Raw genomic sequence first — 25,316 nt, 5'->3', positions numbered from 1 at the left:
CCTCTACAGTGTACAAATAGAAAACTCTTTAAATTTTATTCTTAATATTACTTCAAGCATAGAATTTTTTTTTAAAAAAAACGTTTTAGTTTGTGATGACATTTTTATTTTTGCAATATGCGGAAATTTATTTTGCTGAGATATTAATTAATCATATTTGTAAAAAGTGTACAAAAAATATATTTACAGTACTTATAGTCTCGAAAGAAATCATAATATAACGAGGATATTTCATATTTGTACGACAATATCTAATCAGCAAACAGATTTAATAATTTCATGATAAAGTTCTCTTTAAAGATACATTAATTTAATTTAATTCTATTTTTCATTAATATTAATGTAAATAAAAAGTTTCAGACTCAGTGATCCTTTTAACACATTTGCTAAAACTCTCGCGTATAAAACGATATAAGTTAAAATTTTACTTCATTTTCAATGCATCATTAAAGTGATTTAACTTTTTCTAATGTGAGAATAAATTTTGTTAGTATCATTTGAATTAAAATAGTAAAACCACGCGCAAAATGTTAAATTAATAGAAGATTTACAAAGAATTGCGTTGTGTCAAGTGTCAACTTTTTTTAATTTAATTAAAGTAGAATTTCTGGTCAAAAGGATAAAAAATTTGGAAATATTTATTTTTATTTTTATTTTGGGACAAAATATTTAATATTATATTTCTTTTTAACAGTTAAGCTTTGTTAAAAAAAATTGTTTATAAAAAAAAAAGAAAAAAAAATTTCATAATAAATATAAACATGGCATGATACTATCCTAACCAATCTTTTTTATTTATTTGAATCTCTGTGCAAGTGCGCTGATCTTTTTCAGGCGCAGTCCTGCTAGCGTTCCCCCAAAAAAAAGCACTGGTCACGTGTCCAAGTAAAAAATCATCACATCCGTCACACCCCTCAGTGTTTTCATTGTTTATATTTATCTGAGGGACTTAGTTTTTTTCGAGTTGGAAAAAACTTATTTGTCACACCTTATCTGTCACCGCACTGTTCACGTGACAGTGCATAATTCCGCATAATGCCGGCCACCAGTGCTTTTTTTTGGGGGAACGCTAGGGTAGTTAGTCCTGCATGCTGAAGATCAGCAAAATTTATGTCCGGTAACACCATTTTATTATTAAATGGTTTTACAAAAAAAAAAAAAAATATTTCGAATTTTTTTTCCCAATTTTGAAAACGTAAAATTAATTCCGCAGCAAACATTTTTGTGTATTCAACTATGTCTAGTAACGCTGAACTTACTATTACTAAAAATTCAAATGAGCACAATTGGATAGAAGAAGCAATTTCTAAAAAACTTATTAAATATTATGAATTTGACCAATTTTGTAATATTCAAAAAATTGGTTCTGGAGGCTTTGGAAAAGTTTATCGTGCAAGTTGGAAAAATTATTACAAAAATTATGCTCTAAAATCCTTTTTTAATTTCGATGACGCTACAGTTAAAGCAATTGTTCATGAGGTAATTTTAATATCGAGCATATTTCAATTTATTTATATACATTTCTGAGTTCTATTTATTGCTAGATTCAACTTCAGCGTGAAGTTGATTTTCATGATAATGTTATCAGTTTTTATGGTATCACAGCCACAACTTCCAGTAAAGGTATCAAAGTTCTAATAATATTATTTTTTATATTAAACTTTGATTAATTAACTAATTTGCGAATTTTTTTCTTTTCTAAAAGAAAACCAAAGAAAAAAGTATATGTTAGTAATGGAATACGCCGACAATGGTACTCTCCGAAAATATTTAAAAGAAAATTTTGAAAATCTCACTTGGAATGATAAATTTAATCTTGCATTCCAATTGGTTTGTGCAGTATCATGTTTGCATAACGAAGGGATCATGCATCGTGATTTGGTAATAAATTTACAACTAATTATGATTGCTTAATGTATTTTAATGATTAGTTTATCTTAATTTAATTATTCTATTTTAATATAATCAAATAGCACTCCAATAATGTGTTAGTCCATCAGAATAATATTAAGCTATCAGATTTTGGCTTATCAAAAAGAATTGAAGAAACATCCAACTCTCAATCAAAAACATTTGGAATAATTCCTTATACTGATCCAAAAATTTTTAACAGAAGTACAACAACGTTATATGTATTAAATAATAAAAGTGATGTTTATAGCATTGGTGTACTACTATGGGAGATATCTAGTGGTCAGCCTCCTTTTCATGACATACCGTATGATGTTGGTTTGGCTCTAAGTATTCTACAAGGCCTCAGAGAGACACCTATTCCCAATACGTCTATAGATTATATAAAAATTTATACTGGTAATTATAAAATTATGTTTATATGTATTATAAACCATATAATTTAATTAATTGAAGATAATTTTCTGTAGATTGTTGGAATATTGAACCTGATAATCGATCAACTATCAATCAAGTAGTTGATGAATTAAAAGCAATTATGACAAAAGAAAATATAATTATAAAAGATTTTCACTTATATGATAATAACAAGGATACTCAATTATTAAACGATAAACAGCCAATTTTAGATGTTGAAATTTCTAAAAATATTAATTCATTACATGGAGATTTATCTCAAGTTATTCAAAATTTTAATATGATGAATACAAAAGATATAGAAATGTCAATGTCATCAAATAACAGTTTTGAAAATAACTTCAATAAAATAGTTAATGATATACTTAATTTTCTTTATTATGATGGTAAAGAAGTAGAAAAACAGAAAATCCTTAATTATCTTAATAATCATAACATAACATTGCAAGAGATTAACAATTTATTAAAATAATTTAAATTCTCTTGTTTTACTTGGAAAATTTTATTATTTAGGAATTGGATTCAATGTTGATAATAAAAAGGCATTTGAATTATATCAAAAGGCAGCAGATTTAAATAATGCATTTGGAATTAACAATTTAGGAAACTGTTATGTACATGGAATTGGAACTGATATTGATAAAAAAATGGCATTTAAATTATATCAAAAAGCGGCAGATTTAGGAAATGCAATTGGAATACTTTATTTAGGATATAGTTATTTATATGGAATTGAAACTGCTGTTGATAAGAATAAAGCATTTGAATTCTTTCAAAAGGCGGCAGATTTAGGAAATGCAAATGGAAATTTTTTTTAGGATATTATTATTATTATGGAGTTGGAACTAATGTTGATAAAAGAAAGGCATTTGGATTATATCAAAAGGCAGCAGATTTGGGAGACGTAAATGGAATATATAAATTAGGTAAGTGTTATCAACATGGAATTGGAACTGATATTGATAAGAAAAAAGCATTTGAATTATATCAAAAGGTAGCAGAATTAGGAGATTCATCTGGAATATGTGATTTAGCATATTGTTATCAAAATGGAATTGGAACTGATATTGATAATAAAAAAGCATTTGAATTATATCAACATGCAGCAGGATTAGAAGATTCACCTGGAATATATTGTAATTTGGGATATTGCTATTATCATGGAAGTGGAACAGATATTGATGAGAAAAAAGCTTTTGAATTATTTCAAAAGGCAGCAGATCTAGGAGATAGTTTAGCTCAATATGCTCTTGCTAAGATGTACGAGAATGGAGAAGGAATTGATAAGAATGTAAATAAAGCAATTCATTGGTACGAAAAATCGGCTGAACAAGGAAATCAATATGCTCAAAATAAATTAAAAATGCTTAATAGGGAATAAAAAGCAATTTATATCAAGTAAATTAAGAATACAGTATTTGTTCAAATATTTAAATAGAATATTATAATAATTATTTTAGTTTTTATTTATGATTGCTTATAATAACTATAAACAGATGTCTATTTACTTTTATAAAATTCATAATCTATTAATATATTACTAGGCATAATATTATACTTTTGTACAATAAAACAAATAAGCTTTATGTTACTTATTTAATCTTTGTAGAATTTATATTGCATATTATATTTGCATTTTTGATGTTATTTATTATTTTTTTGTATTATACTCTTACTATATAATGAAGATTCAAACAAAATATTATTGTCTCGACATAAAATTAAATTTTATAAAATAAAATTATTAACGAGTTTTTTTGATAGTTTCTTAAAACTCTCAAATTTTTTTTAATGATTCTTATTGTAATCCGTTAATCCTAATCTCATGCTGATCTTTAATCCCAATCTCAATCCTAATCTCAATCACGGGGTTCGTGAAGACGCCCAATATCCCTCTTTCCAGTTACTACAAATAAAATTTCCACTAACTGCCATAGTAAAGCCACTACTGCTACAGGAAATGTTTCTTATTCTATGTTATTTAGAATCATTAACATTTTTAATTTTTAAAATAGTAACGGTACGTATTGAGTTTGGTTATTGGCTCATGTTTATTTTAAAAGAACAAAAAAGTTTGCTGAAGTCTAATACTGTATTTACTTTAAATAATATATTTTTATATGTGGTGAAAATGTTTATTTATAAATAAGCTAATGTATAACGTAATTGTTGGAAGATCTACACAGTAAAGAAATTAACACTAAATTAACTAAATAGTGAGGGAATAATTTGGAATCAATTCATCGAATTAACCGAAAATCGAATCAGAATAGATTTTACTTGATTATCGAATAAAAAACGAAACTATAATGCCAGCCCGAATTACTAAATTCTACTTCGCGTTATGTCACGTATGTCACGTGACGTTACACTGATTTCCAAAAAGGAAATCTTCTTGACGATCGCTTAGTATTCTATAAGTCACGTGATACATACATTTTGCGACATAAAACTTTACGGCACCGGTTATAACTATTACGGCAACCAACACTAAAATAAACAGAATGAGGTTTCAAGTAGTTTTTATGTTAAATTTGTGATCATTGGAATTGCTTTGCCACAAATTTTATGGTGCACAATCGATTGGAAACGATTAATCGCGATTAAAATCGATTCTAATTATGGGAATCCCTAATTAGGAATTCATCACCAACAACACCACTCATACTACCTACACTACCCACGGTATATTTTTTATAATAGTGTTGTAAAGTCGCAGTGAATATTAATGACTTACCAGCCAAATTATGTGTTTATTATTAAAAAAAAACCAAATAAAAATTTTAATTAAAATTGAAAGTTTTCTTATTCGTATCCGCAAATCGGATTTGTCGGAATTTGATATAATGATTCAAAGTCGCCATTTTTTTATTTAATTTAATAAATTAAATTAAATAAATTAGTCAAAATTAAGAAAATTGGTTAGAATTACCTACTGTATATATTTAATTCGTATAATAAAAATATTACGCTAAGGGACGAAGTCCTCTGCAAGACGCAAATTCTAGTCACTATAAATAAAATTACCTTACATTTACGATGACGTTTAAATTAAAAAAAAGATTTAACGCTAAATAATTTTCAACATTTTTCCAATTTGTGCGGTTTTCAGTATCATGCATTTCGCTTATTATTTTTATTGGACAGAAAACTAAAATTGAAGACGGTAAAATCCGAAAGCAAGCCTTATTTATAGATTTTGTAACATTTTGTTTAAACCTAAAATAGTCATCGATTATCCGCAGCGCTATCGCATTTAGGGGGCTCCCGAGCGGGGATTGACACCGCTGAAATTATCAAAAGAAACATCCACTATCTCATACATCAACCATTACTGGAAAAAAAAGAACGTACTGTATATACGGTGTCGTATCTTAACCACCAAGAATTAATAAATGTCAGAAAAATGAAGATTTGCAAAAAGTTAAACTTTCAGTTACAAAGACGTTAACGATGCTTATGTATCTTAGACCAGTTTAATAAACTTGATAATGCTACTTATTTTAAATATATTTCTAGAACGACTTATTAAAAATTGCAGTTATCCAAGAATATATGCTTAAATAATGTACAATGATTTCGTTATTGAGTTTATTTATGTATTAGTATATTACCATCCATGTATTTATTTATGTTTCATCGTATGACTGAAGAGGGCTTCACCACAAAACCGCATAACGGCTACTACCGAAAAAGCAAGAATCTTGTAACAATGATCAACATATTAATTCTATTTGCTGAATGATTATAAAATAACAATATACAAATATAATCATTGGGTCGATTTGGAGTATCAGGAGTAAACATTTATTCATATGAAATTTCAAAATAATGTTGTACGATCACCGAAACAAACAGAATTTCAGAATTTCATAGAATTACGATTGCTTTGTCATGTTGTACTTGTAAATCCTGTTAAAATACAAGTAAATTTAGTAATATTTTGATACATTCTTCATTTTATACTTATGTAAACAATAACAAAAGTAATTGTTTACTTATATTACTATATTTGTAAATAAACAATTCTCAAAAGCAAAAACAATAACATTCGAGAAACAAAGATTGATATTTACCATAAATGAAAAACTTTTATGATTATTTGGTCAAATGATGATAAATAATAATTTAGTAACTTTTCGATAAAAATACTTTTTTTTTCAGATTATTTGTTTTATTTTATAATTTTTTTTGTCGTCTAAAATAAGTTTACATAATCTCCAGTGGGGACTAATCAAAATTTATATATATGATTATCTTTTGGTTATTCAAGTATAATTTTGTAAAATTTGTATAATTTGCAAATTGTTGATCATTTGATCAACCCCATTTTTTAAAATAATTTGGGCCGAGATCTTCACGGCCTTAAAATCTATTTCAGGCTAATTTCAGTACAACAAACTTTTTTCCATAAAAGTATTAAATTTTTTTTATTTTTTGCTTTTGTTCATGATATACGGTATTTTTATTTATTTATTTATTTATTTATTTTTATTGCTTTTGTTCAAAGAATTATATATATGCACACACGCAGTTTTCATTTTTTTTTTCTAAAAAAAAAAAAATTAATTTTTTCTTTTTAAACATTTATTTAAAAATTAAATTTTTTCCCGCAGTAAATAACCTTTTTTTTTAAAAAAAAAAAAAATAATTTCAAACATGTCAAAAAATACTATGGAACTTAATAAAGTTTCCACAGATAATTCAAAAGAGATCAATTGGATCAACGATGCTATTTCTAAAAATTATCTTAAACATTATGAATTTAAAGATTTTACTAATATTCAAGAAATCGGTTCAGGAAATTTTGGTAAAGTTTATCGAGCAAACTGGAAGAATTCTCAAAAATGTTTCGTATTGAAATCTTTTCTAAATATCAATACTGTCATGGTTAAAGAAACTCTTTACGAGGTAATTTATCTAAAAAAATATATATATATATTATATATATTAAGATAATTTATTAAATAACTAATTAACAATTAATTAATTCATATTATTTATGATTTAAAGTTCAAACTTCAACATACGGTCAATTTTCATGATAATATTCGTCTTTACGGCATTACTAATCTAGGTATGATAAAAATATTTATTACGTTTTTTATAATTAAAAATTTACTTAAAAAATTTTTTTTTATTTAGAAATACAAAATAAGAAGTTAAATAGTTATATGATAGTAATGGATTATGCCAATGGCGGTACCCTTCAAGATTATTTGAAGATACATTTTAAGGACCTTACATGGAATGATAAATTAAATATGGCGCTTCAATTAGCCTACGCTGTATCGACTATGCACGAAGCAGGAATCGTACATTGTGGTTTGGTAATTTTATTTTATTTAATTTATTCATTACTTTTATATTTATCGCAACTCTCTCTTAATATAATTTATCAATCTAATACGAAATTATTTAAAAAGCACTCCAAAAAAGTGTTTGTTCATCAGAATTCTATCAAAATAGGTGATTTTGGATTATCGAAGAGAATTGGAAATGAATCCAAATCAATATTATATAAAATTATTCCGTACGTCGATCCAAAATGTTTTAGTTTACGAAATAGTAATGCATTATCCTCATTAAATGTAAAAAGTGATGTTTATAGCGTAGGCGTATTATTATGGATAATATCTTGTGGATATACTCCATTTAATACTAATGGTGAATATGATATCGGTTTGGCCATAGAAATTTCACAAGGTCTCAGAGAATCTATTATACCTGAAACTCCTAGTGACTATGCAAAACTTTATACAGGTAAATATTTATTTATATATAAATGATATTTATATTTTCATTAAAAAAAAAATAATAACCAGTTCATAAATATTATTATTATTAGAATGTTGGGACGTTGAACCGGATAAAAGACCATCTATGCAAGAAGTTGTTAGAAAATTGTCAACAATAATTTTACAAAAAAATGTTTATCAAAATTTTGAAAAAAAGAATATTAAAGAAATTGGAACTTCAACAACTCCAACATCATCATCAACTTCATCAAATGAATCAATTATAAACAAAAATAATTTATCAAAAGATTTTTTTATGATATCTGATAAAATTATTGAAATAATTAATATATCAATTAATGAAAAAAATGATGATGATATTAAAATTAAAGAAAATATTTTGGATTATATTAATAATAGTTGTAAAATTAATTTACAAGAAATTTATACTTGGTTCTTAAATAATAATCAAATTAATAATAAGACAAATTTGATCTTTTTATTAGGATATTTTAATTATTGTGGAATTTGTATAGAAAAAAATTATGAAGAAGCATTTTCTTTATTCTCTAAAGCGGCGGAAAAAAATTATAATTTAGCAAAATATTATATTGGTTTATGTCATGAATTTGGTGATGGTGCTTTAAAAAGTGAAGAAATTGCTTTTCAATATTATGAAGAAATAGCTAACGAAAATCATGCAGCTGGAGAATTTAAAATTGGTTTATTTTATGATAAAGGAATAGGTGTTAAAAAAGATTCAAGAATGGCAAATTATTGGTATAAAAGGGCGGCAAATAATGGAAGTTTAACAGCTCAATTTAATCTTGCAATGATATATAAAAAAGGTGATCAAGATAATAATAAAGATTATAAAAAAGCTTTTGAAATATTTAAACAATTAGCAGAAAAAAATTATTTGAGAGGAATCTCAATGTTAGGATATTGTTATTTTAATGGAATTGGAACTAATATTAATAATAAAAAGGCGCTTGAATTATATAAGCAAGCCGCAAATTTAGGGTATAGTGTAGCTCAATATAATCTTGCAAGTATGTATGAACATGAGGATATTAATCAAGCGATTTACTGGTATAAACGTTCCGCAAATCAAGGATATCCGAATGCTCAAAGTAAATTAGAAAGTTTAAAAGTGGGGTCATAATATATATATATATTTTTTTTTAAAAAAAATAGGATATTATATAATACATATTTTATATATAGTATAGATAATATTAGCTTATGATTATTATTATTTTGTTATTTTAAATAAAATATGAAATTTGGGCGTGCTTAATAATGGTATGATGTGGCGCGAAGCGCCACATCAGATTGTTAAGCGTCCGTACAATAAATAATAGTTATTGCGTCAGTCACGCAAGATCATGTTGTTATTATAGTAAAAGTATTAAAAAGTATAACTAAACTGTAAAACTTATTAAAGGATTAATTTGTAGTCATATTTAACCGAAATGTTAAAAATTGATTAAATTTATTGGACCATGAGTTTATATTTATAGTCTATTTAATAATTTTTTGAAACCTGATTATATTAATATATTATTTGTAATGATTTATATGTAATACATTAATTATATATCACAAATATGATTTATTATTTATATATCAGCAAAAATAAATTTTAAAATAAAAAGGATCATCTATATAACTAAAAAAATTCCGGTAATATTTGGATTACCCTCTTTATAAATAATTTTGAATTGTGTGACATGTTATTTACTACAGATAAATAATTTATCAATTTCGGTTAATGAAATTTTGAACGGATATTTTTTTTTACTAAGATAATAATGTTAATAAAAAAAATTTAATTTTTATTAATCACCTTTCATTTTCTCCCGGTTCTTACTATAGACTGAATTTTTTTAAGCCAATAAAAAATTTTTTTAATTATTATTTTCATTTTTTTTATTCTTGCCTTTTTCCAATGACGAAAAATAATTTTTTTTACTTTTTTTTTTGGTTCGAACTAAAAAATGAATCTTTTATTGTATTCGCATATTGGTTTTCTACAGTGAAAATTTCTGCTGGAAATAGTAAATTTTAAATATGTAGTATTCAATTTACTTAAGTAATAGACCAATATTTAAATTAGATAATTAGTTAAGGAAACCTTATTTTCGGTGTTAGTATATTTTTATTTAGTAATAGTATTTAAGTTGGAAATACTTTAACTTTGGTTAAAACTTGCAATAAAAGATTTTTTAAATTATTATTTTTAAGAACGTGAGATACTTTATGAAGTGCTAGTATATATAATAAAAAAAAGACCTGGGATATAAATATATAGTACATTAAAATACTGTATGTGCACCCTCCCCTTAATGCTGACAAATTAATTCTTGATTTCAGTCGAACTTAGTAATGTTAGATGGTAAAAAATTTTTTATTTGATATTTATATAATTCACAGCTACTTGAGTTGTAACTGTGCCTATTTACTTATCGTGACGTTAACCAATATAAAACAACACCGTACAATAATAATTCTATTTAGAGTTCAAGACAGTTCAATATAAACCACATAAATAGTAAAAACTTACAATATCTAGGAAATATATAATTATGATTTCTTGATTTCTGTTGATCGAGATGTCAGACTTGTATCTCGCCAACCTGTTTTATTTAGGTGCAACTGATGTCATAAACGAAATATATTGATAAAACATACTTTACAAAAATCTCGAATTTTGGTATTAGCATTATAATATGCTAAATCTATTAACAATTAGCCATATTGTGGGCTATTAAAAGCATATTAAACAAATTTTTTACATAAAATTGAAAATATAGGCCTACACTAGGCCATATTAAAGGCTTATAATACACTAACAATAGAGTTTCAATATTTCCGACAGTTTTGCATATTCACTAAAAAATTCATATAGCTATTATATTACTATTACAGTGCTATTACAGAGGAAAATAATAAAATTAATTTAATGAATTTTATATTTTTGGTATTGTGCTAATATTTATTTTTATCAACAATATTTATTATACGATTTTCTTCTATTTAGTTAGTAAGTTTATAAATAAGTCTAAGTCTAATTGTTCTCCAATATGAAATACTGTATATAAAAAATTAAGCTATTTTTTTAACTTCTTTTAGTTAAACTTTTTATTATTATCTCTTTAAACTTATTAATTTATTCATTGTATTTATTTATCTGGCACAATATTTTAAGCTTTTTTTATATTTTTCAATTTGCAAGAGTAACGTAAGCAAATCACATGACTTTATATTACATTATAAGAACGATAATCATCAAAGTCGCACAATCAAAGAACTCTTATTTTTTTCCATCTCCTTTCCTTCGTCCTTTCCCTTTCCCTCTTTTCTTTAACTTTCCATTAAAAAAATTATTAGTCTGGAGTGCAACGAAGGACTATTTATTTAAATAAACATTTTTAGTTTTGATTTTTTTCTTTTAGACTGTTTTTTGGACATGACATTCCTGTAAATTTTATCTTGATAAATGATTTTTAACATTCTTTGTTTCTTCTTTATTAGGCAGCTCTTTAGATACAGAATCTTGTTAAGAAAACCTGGAAATATATGATTTATTTATTCTAACGAATTGTTGTAAGGTTTTTAAACGCATAGAATTCTGGTAAAATCTTGCCTTTTTTAAAAAATTTTTTTTAATGAACTGTTTATAATGGTTCTTTTTTTTAGTTGGGTCTTTCAGTTCATTTTAGGCATGTGGAATTTCAATGGCTAACAATATAGTGTAATATTATAAGTTTTTGTTTTTTTAATTTTTTATTTTGACGAACCTTACTAACAGTTCTTTTTTTTTATTTTGTAGGCAGTCAGTTCTTCACATCTCAAGAAATAGATATCAAGGTTTTCATTTTAAAAAAAAATCCATCATTTTTTAATGAAATGATCATTAATATTTTTTATACGCAGTCAGTTCTTCTAGATCTTGAGAAATGGATATTAGGATTTTTTAAAAAAAAAATTTGACGAAATAATCATTAACACTTCATTATTTTTATTTATTTTTTTTTTTTAGGTAACTGGTTCCTCAATACTAAGGATAGAGGAAATTTAATGAATTGTTCCATTAATAAATAAAACATTTTTAATGTTTCATTTTCTTCTTTTATAGGTTTCGGACTCTTGAATATAAATGAGTAAACCACTGGGAATGAAAATGGTAAGTCTTGCAACACCTACAAAACTTGGGTTTTCCTTATTTTTTAATAACTAATGGTTTCTTATTTTTATAGGTTCTGGCTTTGAATTTGGACGTTAATTAGGAATCCTTGGTTAGTTTCGAAGTTGGACTTAAAGCTCTTCGTGATGTCAAAATGGTGAGTTTCAAAGTTACATACTTCAAATTTTTTTTTATTTAATTTTCTTTTTTAAAGAAACAATTATTAACATTTCCTGCTTCTTTTATAGATTTTGGACTTGGATGGTAAGTTTTGAAGTTAACTAACTTTGGAAACTTTTCTTTTCATTTTTTTTTATTAAAAACACTAACGTATTTTGTAGGTAATATTTAAACAAAAATTTTTTAATTGAATGAAGTCATATCATTTGTTATGTATTATTGTTTCAAAATAGATTCTTATTTTTGGCGATGTAATTTGGGTGAAAATTAACAATATGACACTTTATAGTAATTAGATATAATATTTTTAGCGAATATTAAATAAATATTCAATAATATTATTTTTATTATAATTTTATTTTAAATGTGATATTGCATAGTGTTGTTATTAAACTTATATTGTATTAAAATTATTTTACTATTATACTAAAATGCTTAAAGTCTTATTATTTAGTCCTAAAATATTCGTTTACAATTTTCTTACTAGTACTATTAACGAGCTTGATGATAGGTCTAATTTATTCCTATTACCAGCCTATTAAAATAATTTTATTAGCCTTATGTCGAATTTGGGTTTTTTTGTAAAGTATATACTATTATTATTATAATTAAGTTAATTAACAATTGCCCGAATAAAATCTATGTCAATGATTAACTTTGTGATTCATTTACCTTTAATAATAGAAAAACATTGAAATTTATAATATTTTTATGATATTTTCTGTTATTATCTTAGAGTTCAAATCAAATGATATTTTTTTTTATAATTAATTAAGCAAACATAACGGCATTAAGCGCATAATTTAGATAATGATTGCCATTAAATATTTCTTTAAATCGCGTAAGCTACATCTATATTAGCACTTAAACAATTGCCCTTGTACCATATATTTTCCATATCCTATTTTATGATAGCAATCATTATATCAATTTTGACAGTAATTATTAATTAACTGAGTCAAAGTCACTAAATTCAACTGACTTTTGCTAATACTAATTCCAAGTTCTTAGCAATATTCAGACATTACCATTTAACGGCAAGCCAGTTTTTAATGAAACGAGTAAAAATTTTTTGACTCAAAGAAAATTCAAGGCTTAATTCATAGTGCACGTCAAAAAACCGTCTATAATTTTATAGGATATGGATCTTTAGTACTGGCTAAAATTTCTTCGTTATCATATTTACTCGGTATTCAGAAGTTTCCATACATTGCAGCTGGCTTGTGGATGCTTTTGGGATGTTTTCACATCAACATTATTGTTTTCTTAAGCATTGACATCTAAGAAGACTTTAATATAACGTATATAGAATTAGCTTGTCAATAAAAGCGAAAGTAAAGGAGCATGACATTTTAGCGCAGAATTTTTGTAAATTTCCTCGAGTGAGCGTCTTTTCTAAAGAAAGTGGTCCGAATTTTAACTCCTTTGGTGCAGGTGAAAAAGTTCTCATATTGTTATTGTGCCTTGAATGTTCATAATAAAGTTTATAATAAAGTTTTACTATGGAAATAATTTTACAAAAACAAATTCAGGAACATGTTTCCTAATAGCTTCTTCCTCAGAAACAGTTACCGTATAGCACTGACTAAAAAACTTCCCCTTGGCATATTCTCATTATAATAACTGAGTATTTTATCGCTAAAAAACATTTTGGGTGTTACGATAACATGTATTGTATGGATACCTATGTATGTAGGGTATGCAAAATTTCACACGCGTTCCATACAGATCTACATTGTTTATTACCAAATATAGAAAGGCCTAGACCGTTCTATTTTGTAACACGTATGGTCACGTGATCATTTTATATGTGATGTTTAACCATACCCTACATACATAGCCAACCATACACTACATGTTTACTATGCTCTCCTAAATTTTCTCTTTACATGGCAGAACCATTTGACGTAAAAAATTTTTTTTTGATTAAGACCAACCATTAATCAATAAAATTTCGTTTATGGATATTGTATTTATTTGCTAATAAAGCGTCATTTAAATAGATCAATAAATAACGACTCTGATTAATTGTTCGGTATATTGGCTGTGTAGCGTACTATCTCCCTTGAAATATACTGCCCATAGTATAATATCAATACCCTCCCTGCTGGTATAATTCAATTTAAATTGTTAGACCTTGAATACTTTAGGCAGTTTTATAAGGTAATTAATAATTATGATATAAAATGTACTCAACTGACTATTTATTGTTGCTATTAAATCGAGTAATTTTAAATAATAATAGTTCCGAGGCCCTGGAACGACTGTATTTATTGTTAAATTTAATAATTCTAAAATAAAAATTGGTTAATTAGGGCCCCTAATGATAGATTGATTAGTAACCACTTTTCTTCAATGACCTTCAATTGCTCAATCATCGTTTCAATTTATTGATTGTGACAATAACGTAACTATTTGATGAAATTGAAGGAGATGCTTGAGAACAGCTTTAGTCTAGTAATATTATAATAATAGATTAAATTATTGTTTAATTAATACTAATTTCTTGGCACAATAAATAGGTAGATAGTAATTAGCACATAAATTGTTCCGGAAGTCTATACGGTCAATTTTCTGAGCCGATTCTATATCATGTGATCCGGGATTTCTTGTGTAAAGTACTAATGAAATGCGGTTTTTGAAAATTTTTTATTACAAACAAGATAAAACATAAGAAAAAGTAGATTTCGGAAATAAATCGCAACTACCACTTCATAAAAGCTATACATTGATAAAAAATTTTTTTTTAAAAAAATTACATTTGATTCATATTATGATAATTCGAGCTGGCATTATCACAATGCATAGAGTCGGCCCAAATTATCACAAGTTCTGCCAACATATTTTGTTTCAAACTTGGGCCGATCATATGAAAATCATGCAATTTCAAATGCTTATAACTTTTTACGTAGATCTTCTTTTAAAAATCTGACCGATAATTTGATAGAGCTTACCTCAAAGAATATAGTTACCAATTTATTTTTTCTAAATTGTATTTTTTTTTTAAGGAGTTGAAGATTTTTAAGTGTTATATTTTTATTGTCAAGTATAGACTTCTGGCACCATACCTTGTAAATGAAAAATTTTTATTAATAAATTTTAATTTAAAAATATTAGATGGCAATTTAATAATATTTAAAAAATAATGGTTTACTAGTTATGTGCTATTTTATTTAAATATTTAATCAAATATTCTTAATTTACTTTTACATGAATTATTCTTTATTTTCTATTTAAGCTCCTCTAATTTATTTAGAGCAACTTGATTTCCTTGTTCAGCAGATTTTTTGTACCAATAAATTGCTTTATTTATATTTTTCACAGTTCCTTTTCCATTCTCATACATCATAGCAAGATTATATTGAGCTACACTCATCCCTAAATTTGATACCTTTTCATATAATTCAAATGCCTTTTGATAATCAATACCAGTCCCAATTCCATTAAGATAACAATTTCCTAGGTTGGTTATTCCAAATGTATTTTCTAAATCTGCTGCCTTTTGATATAATTCAAATGCTTTTTTCTTATCAATATCAGTTCCAATTCCATTTTCATAACAATCTCCTAAACTATTTATTCCATAAGAATTTCCTAAATCTGATGCCTTTTGATATAATTCAAATGCTTTTTTATTATCAATATTAATTTCAATTCCATATTGATAACAATTTCCTAAATTATTTATTCCATATGAATTTCCTAAATCTGCTGCCTTTTGATATAATTTAAATGCTTTTTTATTATCAATATCAATTCCAATTCCATTTTGATAACAATTTCCTAAATTATTTATTCCATATGAATTTCCTAAATCTGTTGCCTTTTGATATAATTTAAATGCTTTTTTATTATCAATATCAATTCCAATTCCATTTTGATAACTTTGTCCTAAATTATTTATTCCATATGAATTTCCTAAATCCGATGCCTTTTGATATAATTCAAATGCTTTTTTATTATCAATATCAGTACCAAATCCATTTTGATAACAATATCCTATACTATTTATCCCAAATTCATTTCCTAAATCTGCTGCCTTTTGATATAATTTAAATGCTTTTTGATAATCAATATCAGTACCAATTCCATTTTGATAACAATCTCCTAAACTATTTATTCCATAAGAATTTCCTAAATCTGCAACCTTTTGATACAATTCAAATGCTTTTTATTATCAATATCAGTTCCAATTCCATATTGATAACAATTCCCTAAATTATTTGTTCCATGTGAATTTCCTAAATCTGCTGCTTTTTGATATAACTTGAATGCTTTTTTATTATCAACACTGATTCCAATTCCTAAATTGTTAAATTTTCCAAGTAAATAGAATGCGAGTTATTTTGATTATTTAATAATAAATTATTGATCTATTGCAAAGTTATACTTTGTTCATTGAGATAACTTAAGACCTTTTTCTTCCCTATTTCATCACTATCATTAAAAAGATTGAACATAGTATTAATAACTATTGTATCAAAGTTATTCTCAAACTGGTTACTTGATGACATTAAAGATTCTATATCTTTTGTATTCGGAATAAATTGTAATTCTCCGTTTAATGAATTAGTACTTTCAGAAATTTTAACAGTTGAATTAGAAAGTTGATGGTTATTTGATGACAGAGTATTATTGGTATTATTATATAAGTGAAAATCTTTTATAATTACGTTTTCTTTCGTTATGAGTACTTTTAATTCTTCAACTACCTGATCAATAGTTGGACGATTATCAGGTTCAAAATTCCAACAATCTACAGAAAATTATCTTCAATTAATTAGAATTATATGATTTAGATCATATAAATGTAATTTTATACATACCAATATAAATTTTAATATATTCTTTAGGTGTATCATGAGTGGGTGTTTCTCTAAGGCCTTGTAAAATACTTAAAGCTAAACCAACATCATATGGTTTACCGTGAAAAGAAGGCTGGCAACTGGATATTTCCCATAACAATACGCCAATGCTATAAACATCACTTTTTTTATTTAATACATATAATTCTGTTGTACTACTATTAAAACTTTTTGGATCAACATATGGAATTAATCCAAATGTTTTTGATTGAGAGTTGGGTATTTCTTCAATTCTTTTTGATAAGCCAAAATCTGCTAGCTTGACAGTATTCTGATGAACTAATATATTATTGGAGTGCTATTCAATTACATTAAATTAAAATAATTAAATTAAGATGAGCTAATTGCTAAAATACACTACGTAAATCATAATAAGATGTAAATTAATTACCAAATCGCGGTGCATGATCCCTTCGTTATGTAAGCATGATACTGCGCAAACCAGTTGGAATGCAAGATTGAATTTATCATTCCAAGTGAGTTTTTCCAAATTTTCTTTCAAATATTTTCGGAGGGTACCATTGTCGGCATATTCCATTACTAACATATACTTTTTTCTTTGATTTTCTTTTAAAAAAGAAAAATTTACAAGTTAGTTTATTTAATATAAAAAAAAAATATTATTACTAAAATTTTTGATACCTTTACTAGAAGTTGTGACACCATAAAAACGGATTATGTTATTATGAAAATCAACTTCGCGCTGAAGTTGAATCTAAGCAATAAATAGAAGTTTGTTAATAATAGAAATGTACATATATAAATTGAAATATGTTCGATATTAAAATTACCTCACGGGCAATTCCTTTAACTGTAGAGTCATTGAAATTAAAAAAGGATTTTAGTGCACATTGTTTGTAATAATTCTTCCAACTTGCACGATAAACTTTTCCAAAACCTCCGAAACCAATTTCTTGCAGATCGCAAAATTGTTCAAATTCATAATATTTAATAAGTTTTTTAGAAATTGCATCTTCAATCCAATTATACTCATTTGAATTTTTGGTAAGTTCAGCGTTATTAGACATTGTTGGGTATACAATAATGTTGCAGCAGAATTTAGTTTTACGTTTTGAAAATAAAATATTTTTTTTCTTTTGTAAACTATTTATGTCGAAATTTCACTGATCTTCAGCATGCAGGACTGCGGTTAATAAAGTTCAGCACAATCAGAATTTCTAAATTTCTTTAACAAAGCTTAAGAAAGAAAAATATTAGTTGGTGACCTATTTCCAACCGGTGAATTCTACTATTATATTTCAGGAATTATCTTTGTAAATTAATTAGCAGCAAATTTAGATAAAAGCAATAGATATGATAGCAGGCAGGAAATGTGATATGAACTTATTAAAGAAAGGTAGTTTGGAAGAAACTGACATTCCAAAAGTATCTACCATTCAAAATTAGATATACCGCTCAATATAAGTAAAACATGGTACAATAAGCTAGTCAGCCTGTGATCGATAGAAATAAATAATTTAATATTTTATATTTTTTTTTTGTTTATCATGCCTTTTAAAATAAATTATTTACCAACCTATAAATAATATTTTAATAAAAAATATTAAGTTTGTGATCGGTACACTTCCTGTAATTGAATAATATAGTGTTTTTAAAGGCTGGAATCCAGCGTCACTAAAGAAAAAATTTCTAATCATACAATATAATAATTTTGCCGAACCTTGATTCTCTCAATTTTAAGCAATTGGGGTTGTAATACAAATTTTGGCTAGTTTATCACGCTAATATCACCAATTTGTATAACATCGTAACCTTAATTAGCAAGTATATGTTAATCAACTAATATGATGACGCAAATTTTATCATTCGGAACATTATTCTATAACATTTAAAAAAAAATTTCTGGGCAAATTAGTTCAAAAGCCATTTAAGGGTAATTAATTTGCAAAACGATTTCCCAAAATGTTCACTGGTTCGGAGACTACGAATTTAACATTATCAATCAATTCTATTTGGAATATAATAGAATTTACTTATTGAATATACAAATTAGAATCTTGTAAAATAACGGATTTTATCTTAAACTATCAAGAAATAATTAAATCACTTTAAAATGATGTGAATTTTTTTTTTATTTTTAAGCTTGAATTATTTATCGCTGTTTTCAACTTAGTGCGACCTTTCTAATTTTCATTATTTCATCATAGGAAATCAGGTCTTCAGATTTTTCACGTTGAACAAAAAAAAAGAAAAAAAGTATAATTTTAAAGTTTAATAACTGTTTCCTGTGATTCAATTTAAGTGCTAATCCGGTTATGATCGACATTGATTATTAATATCGATAATAATAACATTCGGGGATAATCTCATAGTAATAAAGGTCGCGTTTAAAATCTGCTGTTGACTTCTTACTTTCACAAAAATAATGGCAAAACACCTTGAAGTTCCAGTTACATTGTTAACACCAGGCACTATTAATGAAAATTTACACTATGGACCATTTGCCCGTTACTGGTGGAGTTCCCGATCTACAAATGATAGTAACGAACATATTTTTTTTCCTATTCGCTTGGGTCAGAAGACTCGTGTTTTTCGCAATAATCGGGAGTTTATAGTTTCAGTGGTTCTTGGAAATTCAGAACACCCTAGACAGCCTGGATATTTTTGTAGTTCAGGTTCATTTTCTGGGAAAATAGAAACCTCTCCTACTAGAGCTATTAGCTCTTTATATAATGAAATTTTTCATAACTCAACTAAATTTTCGGGACCAACAATAATAGGACAAAACGATCCAAAAATAATAGAAGAAATATCTCGTGGTTTTAGATTTATTCCATTTCAAATTACAATTGATAAATATAAAATTTTTATACATGACTTAGGGGTATCATCTCATCCCGAGTGGCATAATGCTGGTTCAGGCTATTCATCATCTCTCCTTCACTTTTACAATAAGAAACAAGCGTTATTTGTTTCAAGAATTGTTGATAATGAATGTATTATTGAAATCTATCAACAAGCACAAAAAATAAAAATAATTCGTGGCTCTACACCAAGTGAAGTTTGGCGCAAATCATGGTTTATGGAAAAGTATGATGGGAGCGAACTTTATGGTCTCAAAGATCAAAAAACACAAAATTCATTACGCGTGCATCATGTTCCCACATGCACGCCTAGTAATTGGGGTAATCTGTCTCTGATGTCAAAATTATTTGAATATCATCTAAAGAGACGAACTATTTCAAAGATTAATTGGTATACAATTTTTGATATAGGTTATCTTAAAGACTTAAATGGAACATGCACTGTCAAAAATTAACAATTCATAACATTAATTAACCTACCGAAATTTTATATTGTTTTCTAGTAGTGTCATTGGGGAAAACAAGATAGTGATATTTTTGAGCTTTATTCAAATCTGAAAAAAATTTATCCAAAACGTCATAAATTTGGGGATAGGGAATTGCGTGCATGGCGAGCTTTGCTAAAAGCGGCTGGTGCTCATCTGATCACTCCTTTCAATTCTGATGAATCAAAGGTTAGTTTTTTGTATTTGATATATAAAAGAGATAATTCAATCTGCATACTAACTTTATTATAAAAAGTTTCAGTTCTGGACGCGAGCCTCTAATCCTATAAAAGATAGTGATACAATTTCAAATCTTTACAAAATGGGCTTTCTTGTATCAACACCCATTCATATGCCAAATTCGACAAAAAAATTTTGGTATTGTTTTGATCGTGCTATAAAAGAAAATAAAAAAACCCATGATGGTAAGCGTAGGGTTATATCTATAATTGCTGATCAATTCACATACTCCCAACTTGAAAAAAACCTGAAGGTAAGTGTAATATAATAACAACAAAAGCACACTTACAAACAGAAAGGATTTAGCCCAATTTTTATCTATTTAGATTTTATTTTATACATTCATAGAAATACAAACATTTTTGATAGACTTATCCGTTCATAGAAATATAGACTTATACATTCATAGAATATAGACTATATACATTCATAGAATATAGACTTATACATTCATAGAAATATACATACATTCATAGAAATATAGATTTTAGAAATATATATACGTTCATAGAAACAAAAACATTTTGAATAGATTTTATGTATAAATATTAGAAAAAATATATTATTTGATTTATTATTTGATAATAAAATGAGATTATAATTTGAAAAAAATTATTCAAAAAAAAATTATTTGAAAAAATTATCCGAAAAAAAAATTATTTGAAAAAATTATTCAAAAAAATTATTCGAAAAAAAAAATTATTTGAAAAAATTATTCAAAAAAATTAAGATCGTATGATTTTTTTTTGTTACACCATGCACCTATTATAAATCATAGGTTGGAAGTCACACAATAATTGATGCAAAGCGACATTCACGATTATGTGGTTACGGCTGCCCTCCGATGTTGAAGCCTGTCACACATCGTATGAGATTATCACAAGAAAAATTAGATCAATTTGACTCTTTTTTTTCTGATAAAAATAATGTAAACATGTCATCCTATAAGACGGATAATGAAAGTGGATTACCTATCTTGTACCTGCAGAATAATAAAAAATCTTTATGGGAAAAGTTCACAGAACTTTATCCTAATGGTATGGGACGTACATCCTTTATGACACGATTGGAAAGTGGTAGATTTGTCTATAAGGAAATTTAGGGGGACTGTGTTCAATATGCAATGAAAATTTTTATGAGGTATTTTTAGATCTTGAAAAATTGATAGAAAATAATATTGTAAATACGCAATTGAAGGTAAATATTTCATGTACCTTTGTAATTATCACGTTATAATAATAATAATAGCGTCTATTATTTGAAAAAAGAACGATTTATGTAAACAATTACAGATTCTTCGACGATATCTCAGAAAGGATTTTGAAAAAGAGTTGAAAGTTGATATTACCGGAAAACCAAAACACAATCCTTGTATCTGTCATTGCTTAATTCATGCTTTTGGAATATGTTCAGAATCACATACTGATGCATGTTCACAATGCAATAAATTATTTTTCATCTTTGAGCTGTTAAAAAAACAATTATCAGCCGAGCATCACGAATTTTTGAATATTAAACTAAAGCAACTAATATTCTGGTTATCTCACCTTATAAGAAAATTTTACCTAAATTCACAATTTAATATTAGACTTCAAGAGTTGGATGATGAAGGTGCAGTCCTTATTGTTGATTATAAGATGAGAATTCTTCCACAAACTTCTCGTGAGACAAAATCTGAATTTTTTGGAAAACGCGGATGGACTTTGCATTCAGTTCTTGTGTATCAAAAAATCAAAGGTACACAAACTATGAATATTGAAGCATTCGATCACTGGTCTGATGACACCAAGCAAGATGCTTGGTTCACTGCCTCTTCTCTCCATGCTGTAATAGAAAATCTTGAACAAAAACCTAAATGGATAACGATTATTTCTGATAATGGTCCACATTATCACAATACACAACTGATGATCATCCTTTCTTATTGGTATGATTGGTACAACGTAGAAGTGAGACGGTGGATATTCTTAGAGGCTGGAGAAGCCAAAACATCAATAGATTCCCATCATGCTCAAGTAATGTAAAACTTGAAGAAAATTATTTTTTTTATTACTTACATTATTTTATTTTTGTAGATTTCACAAGCAATAAAACGTTATGTACGACTTGGATTGAATATTACTGATGGAGAAGATATTCAAAAAGCAATACAGAATATTTCAGGAGCTCGCATTTCACAACTGACACCTGATCGTGAATTTGGTAAGAATTAAAAAAAAATATATTGATTTTTTAGATATTAGATTGAATTTTTGATACAATTTTTTTGAATAGACAAAAAAACAAAGATCGGAACTATAGCTGGTATAAATAATTGGAATGAATGGTCTTGGCCAGTTGATGGTCCTAATGCAGGTCATATACTTGCACGTGCCTTACCTCATATAAATGAATGGACAACGATTACGCCAGCGAAAATAAAAAAGTTGGAAAAAACTCCAACTACAAAACCAAATCCTAGTTTTACTACTCCTTCTAAAGCAACTAATCAATGGGTAACTCCAATATTAAGACCAATTTGTAAGTTATTGATCGTATTTTTGTTAATTTTGAACTCTAATCTTAAATTTCCAATACTTTTTTATTAGCATCAGAAATAAATAATATCCAAAACAATAATCAGAAAATAAATACGGTAAATACTTACAATCCCTTTATTTACTGTACAAATATTAACCCAATTCCCAATTAGATCATAATTTCTTCTGTTGATTTGGATTTGGTTGACCTCACAAATAAAGAAAATACACAACAAAACACAATGTAAGTTTTATAATACATTGTGATATTTTCTTGCCATTGGTCAATTTGTTAATATTTATTCATTTATAGACGTGGTATCTTCTTTGCGGGGTGGGCACTAAAAGAAAAACAAATAATAAATCAGCGAGGAACGGTAAAAAGAATAAAACCAGAAATTAAAGCGCTAATGGAAACAATGTTTTTGAATGGAAATATTGACAAAAGAAAGAAAATGTCCGCACAAGAAATGTATGATAATCTTACAGAACGTGCGTCACAAGAAGAAATAGAAGAAAATGATATTCCAAAAGTTCAAACCATTCAAAACTGGATTGCAAATTATACTAGAACTTTTAAAGCTTCTGCTTCACTTCGTGCTTTGGAAGAAGCAGAATCTTCAAAAAATACATGAATAATGGGTTTTTGGTTTGGTTGTAATAAATTTTAGAAATTGCAATTTTACTAGTAATATACTTCTTTATACCAAAATCCAACGTCGACCGTACTATAAGTGCGTTTTAAATAATAAAGAGAGTATTTTTTTTTATATATATATTGTTTGAACGGGCTATGAAGAACAGAGTAATGTGATTTTTTTTGTGTCTGTTTACACAACATTTGGGGTTTTCCTTATCGGTATTGTTGACAATTATTTGTATATCATAGTTTTTCATAGTAAATTCCCCCCGGATCTGCATAATAATTTTATGTCGATCATATAAGGACCGGCACTTAAATAATTTTTAATATTCTAAAAGAACAAACAAAGCTTATCCTAATACTTTAAAGTTATTTTAATCTGACATGACTATACATATAACCATTTAAATATACATAATTATAGTATAAATTAAAAATCCATTCATTGGTTTAATTTCATGTGATGATCGACATTGATTAGCCAATAAACTATGAAATTCAGATCACGTGACTATTCATTGACTTTCATTCTTTTTTAAATTTATAATTTTTGAAACGACAAAACTCTTCAGTGACTAATAACCAATAAAAAGAAACTATATCCATTCTTACAGCATAAGAATAATCTAAAATAAATCATAGAATAACAAGAAATTAATTAATTAATAATTTATATTTAAAAATTAATATCTAAGCTTCTTGTGATTCAATTTGAACAATCTTTGATTTCTATAAAAGAGCGAACAAAACTCTTTCTAACAAATATAGAATCATAATAATTCAATATGTCTATCTATAGCTATAATTATTTAGGGATACATGACCTTATTATTATATAAATAATATAAAATATTCAGTTTGGCTCATAAAACCTATAATAAAACAAATAGACATTAATAATGAATAACTTTATAAGTTCTAAATTATTTATTAATGAATGGAAATTTGTGTTTTTAAATTTTAACTGCTAACGTTTTAGGTATTAAATTAAGAAAGCAAACTTATCATAAACAAAATGTTTAATAAAAGGTTTTTATAAGGTTTCTTCATTCATTTCCTGTAGTTAACGAGATCTATGGGATCTGACACTTGAATCTAACACGCAAGAGGCTAAAGATTTAGAAAAATAAACTTATTTTTTAAAAAACGTGGTGTGACTACCACCTACATACAGTATAACGTAATGGATTTTAATAGTATATATATAATTTGTACTGACACTTAGTATACCTTGGGTAATAAAAATAAAAATAAAAATTTAATAGTATATAGGATCTACAAATGTTCGACAGTTGCAACATTAA

The 25,316-nt window shown here is 26.3% G+C and overlaps 4 protein-coding genes across 4 annotated transcripts; 3 read left to right on the top strand and 1 right to left on the bottom strand.

The window, feature by feature from the left end:
• Nucleotides 1-1,236: 1,236 nt before the first annotated feature.
• On the top strand, nt 1,237-3,922 carry OCT59_023875 (uncharacterized protein; the record flags this gene model as incomplete). Its single annotated transcript, XM_066135024.1, has 7 exons — nt 1,237-1,479; nt 1,545-1,623; nt 1,706-1,881; nt 1,974-2,310; nt 2,382-2,714; nt 2,842-3,071; nt 3,194-3,922. 7 exons carry the CDS (start codon nt 1,237-1,239, stop codon nt 3,707-3,709), a joined length of 1,914 nt encoding a protein of 637 aa, XP_065991094.1. The 3' UTR covers nt 3,710-3,922.
• A 3,065-nt stretch (nt 3,923-6,987) lies between these two features.
• On the top strand, nt 6,988-9,418 carry OCT59_023874 (uncharacterized protein; the record flags this gene model as incomplete). The annotated part of the gene is made up of 5 exons (XM_025319661.2): nt 6,988-7,239; nt 7,342-7,405; nt 7,474-7,658; nt 7,755-8,091; nt 8,177-9,418. The coding sequence occupies 5 exons, from the start codon at nt 6,988-6,990 to the stop codon at nt 9,229-9,231; spliced, it is 1,893 nt and encodes a 630-aa protein (XP_025173231.2). The 3' UTR covers nt 9,232-9,418.
• A 6,246-nt stretch (nt 9,419-15,664) lies between these two features.
• Nucleotides 15,665-18,328, bottom strand: OCT59_023873 (uncharacterized protein; the record flags this gene model as incomplete). The annotated part of the gene is made up of 6 exons (XM_066135023.1): nt 15,665-16,602; nt 16,826-17,191; nt 17,262-17,598; nt 17,692-17,867; nt 17,943-18,015; nt 18,092-18,328. 6 exons carry the CDS (start codon nt 18,326-18,328, stop codon nt 15,665-15,667), a joined length of 2,127 nt encoding a protein of 708 aa, XP_065991093.1.
• A 1,358-nt stretch (nt 18,329-19,686) lies between these two features.
• Nucleotides 19,687-24,004, top strand: OCT59_023872 (uncharacterized protein; the record flags this gene model as incomplete). The annotated part of the gene is made up of 11 exons (XM_025329302.2): nt 19,687-20,516; nt 20,721-20,799; nt 20,867-21,103; nt 21,629-21,926; nt 22,001-22,047; nt 22,119-22,865; nt 22,926-23,052; nt 23,125-23,370; nt 23,439-23,485; nt 23,543-23,613; nt 23,683-24,004. The coding sequence occupies 11 exons, from the start codon at nt 19,687-19,689 to the stop codon at nt 24,002-24,004; spliced, it is 3,051 nt and encodes a 1,016-aa protein (XP_025173229.2).
• Between the last annotated feature and the right edge of the window lie 1,312 nt (nt 24,005-25,316).

This window comes from Rhizophagus irregularis, chromosome 4 (assembly GCF_026210795.1).
Source record: "Rhizophagus irregularis chromosome 4, complete sequence".
NCBI lineage: Eukaryota > Fungi > Glomeromycota > Glomeromycetes > Glomerales > Glomeraceae > Rhizophagus > Rhizophagus irregularis.
The sequence above is the reverse complement of the archived record's forward strand: the minus strand, read 5'-3'. Positions and strand labels throughout refer to the sequence as shown.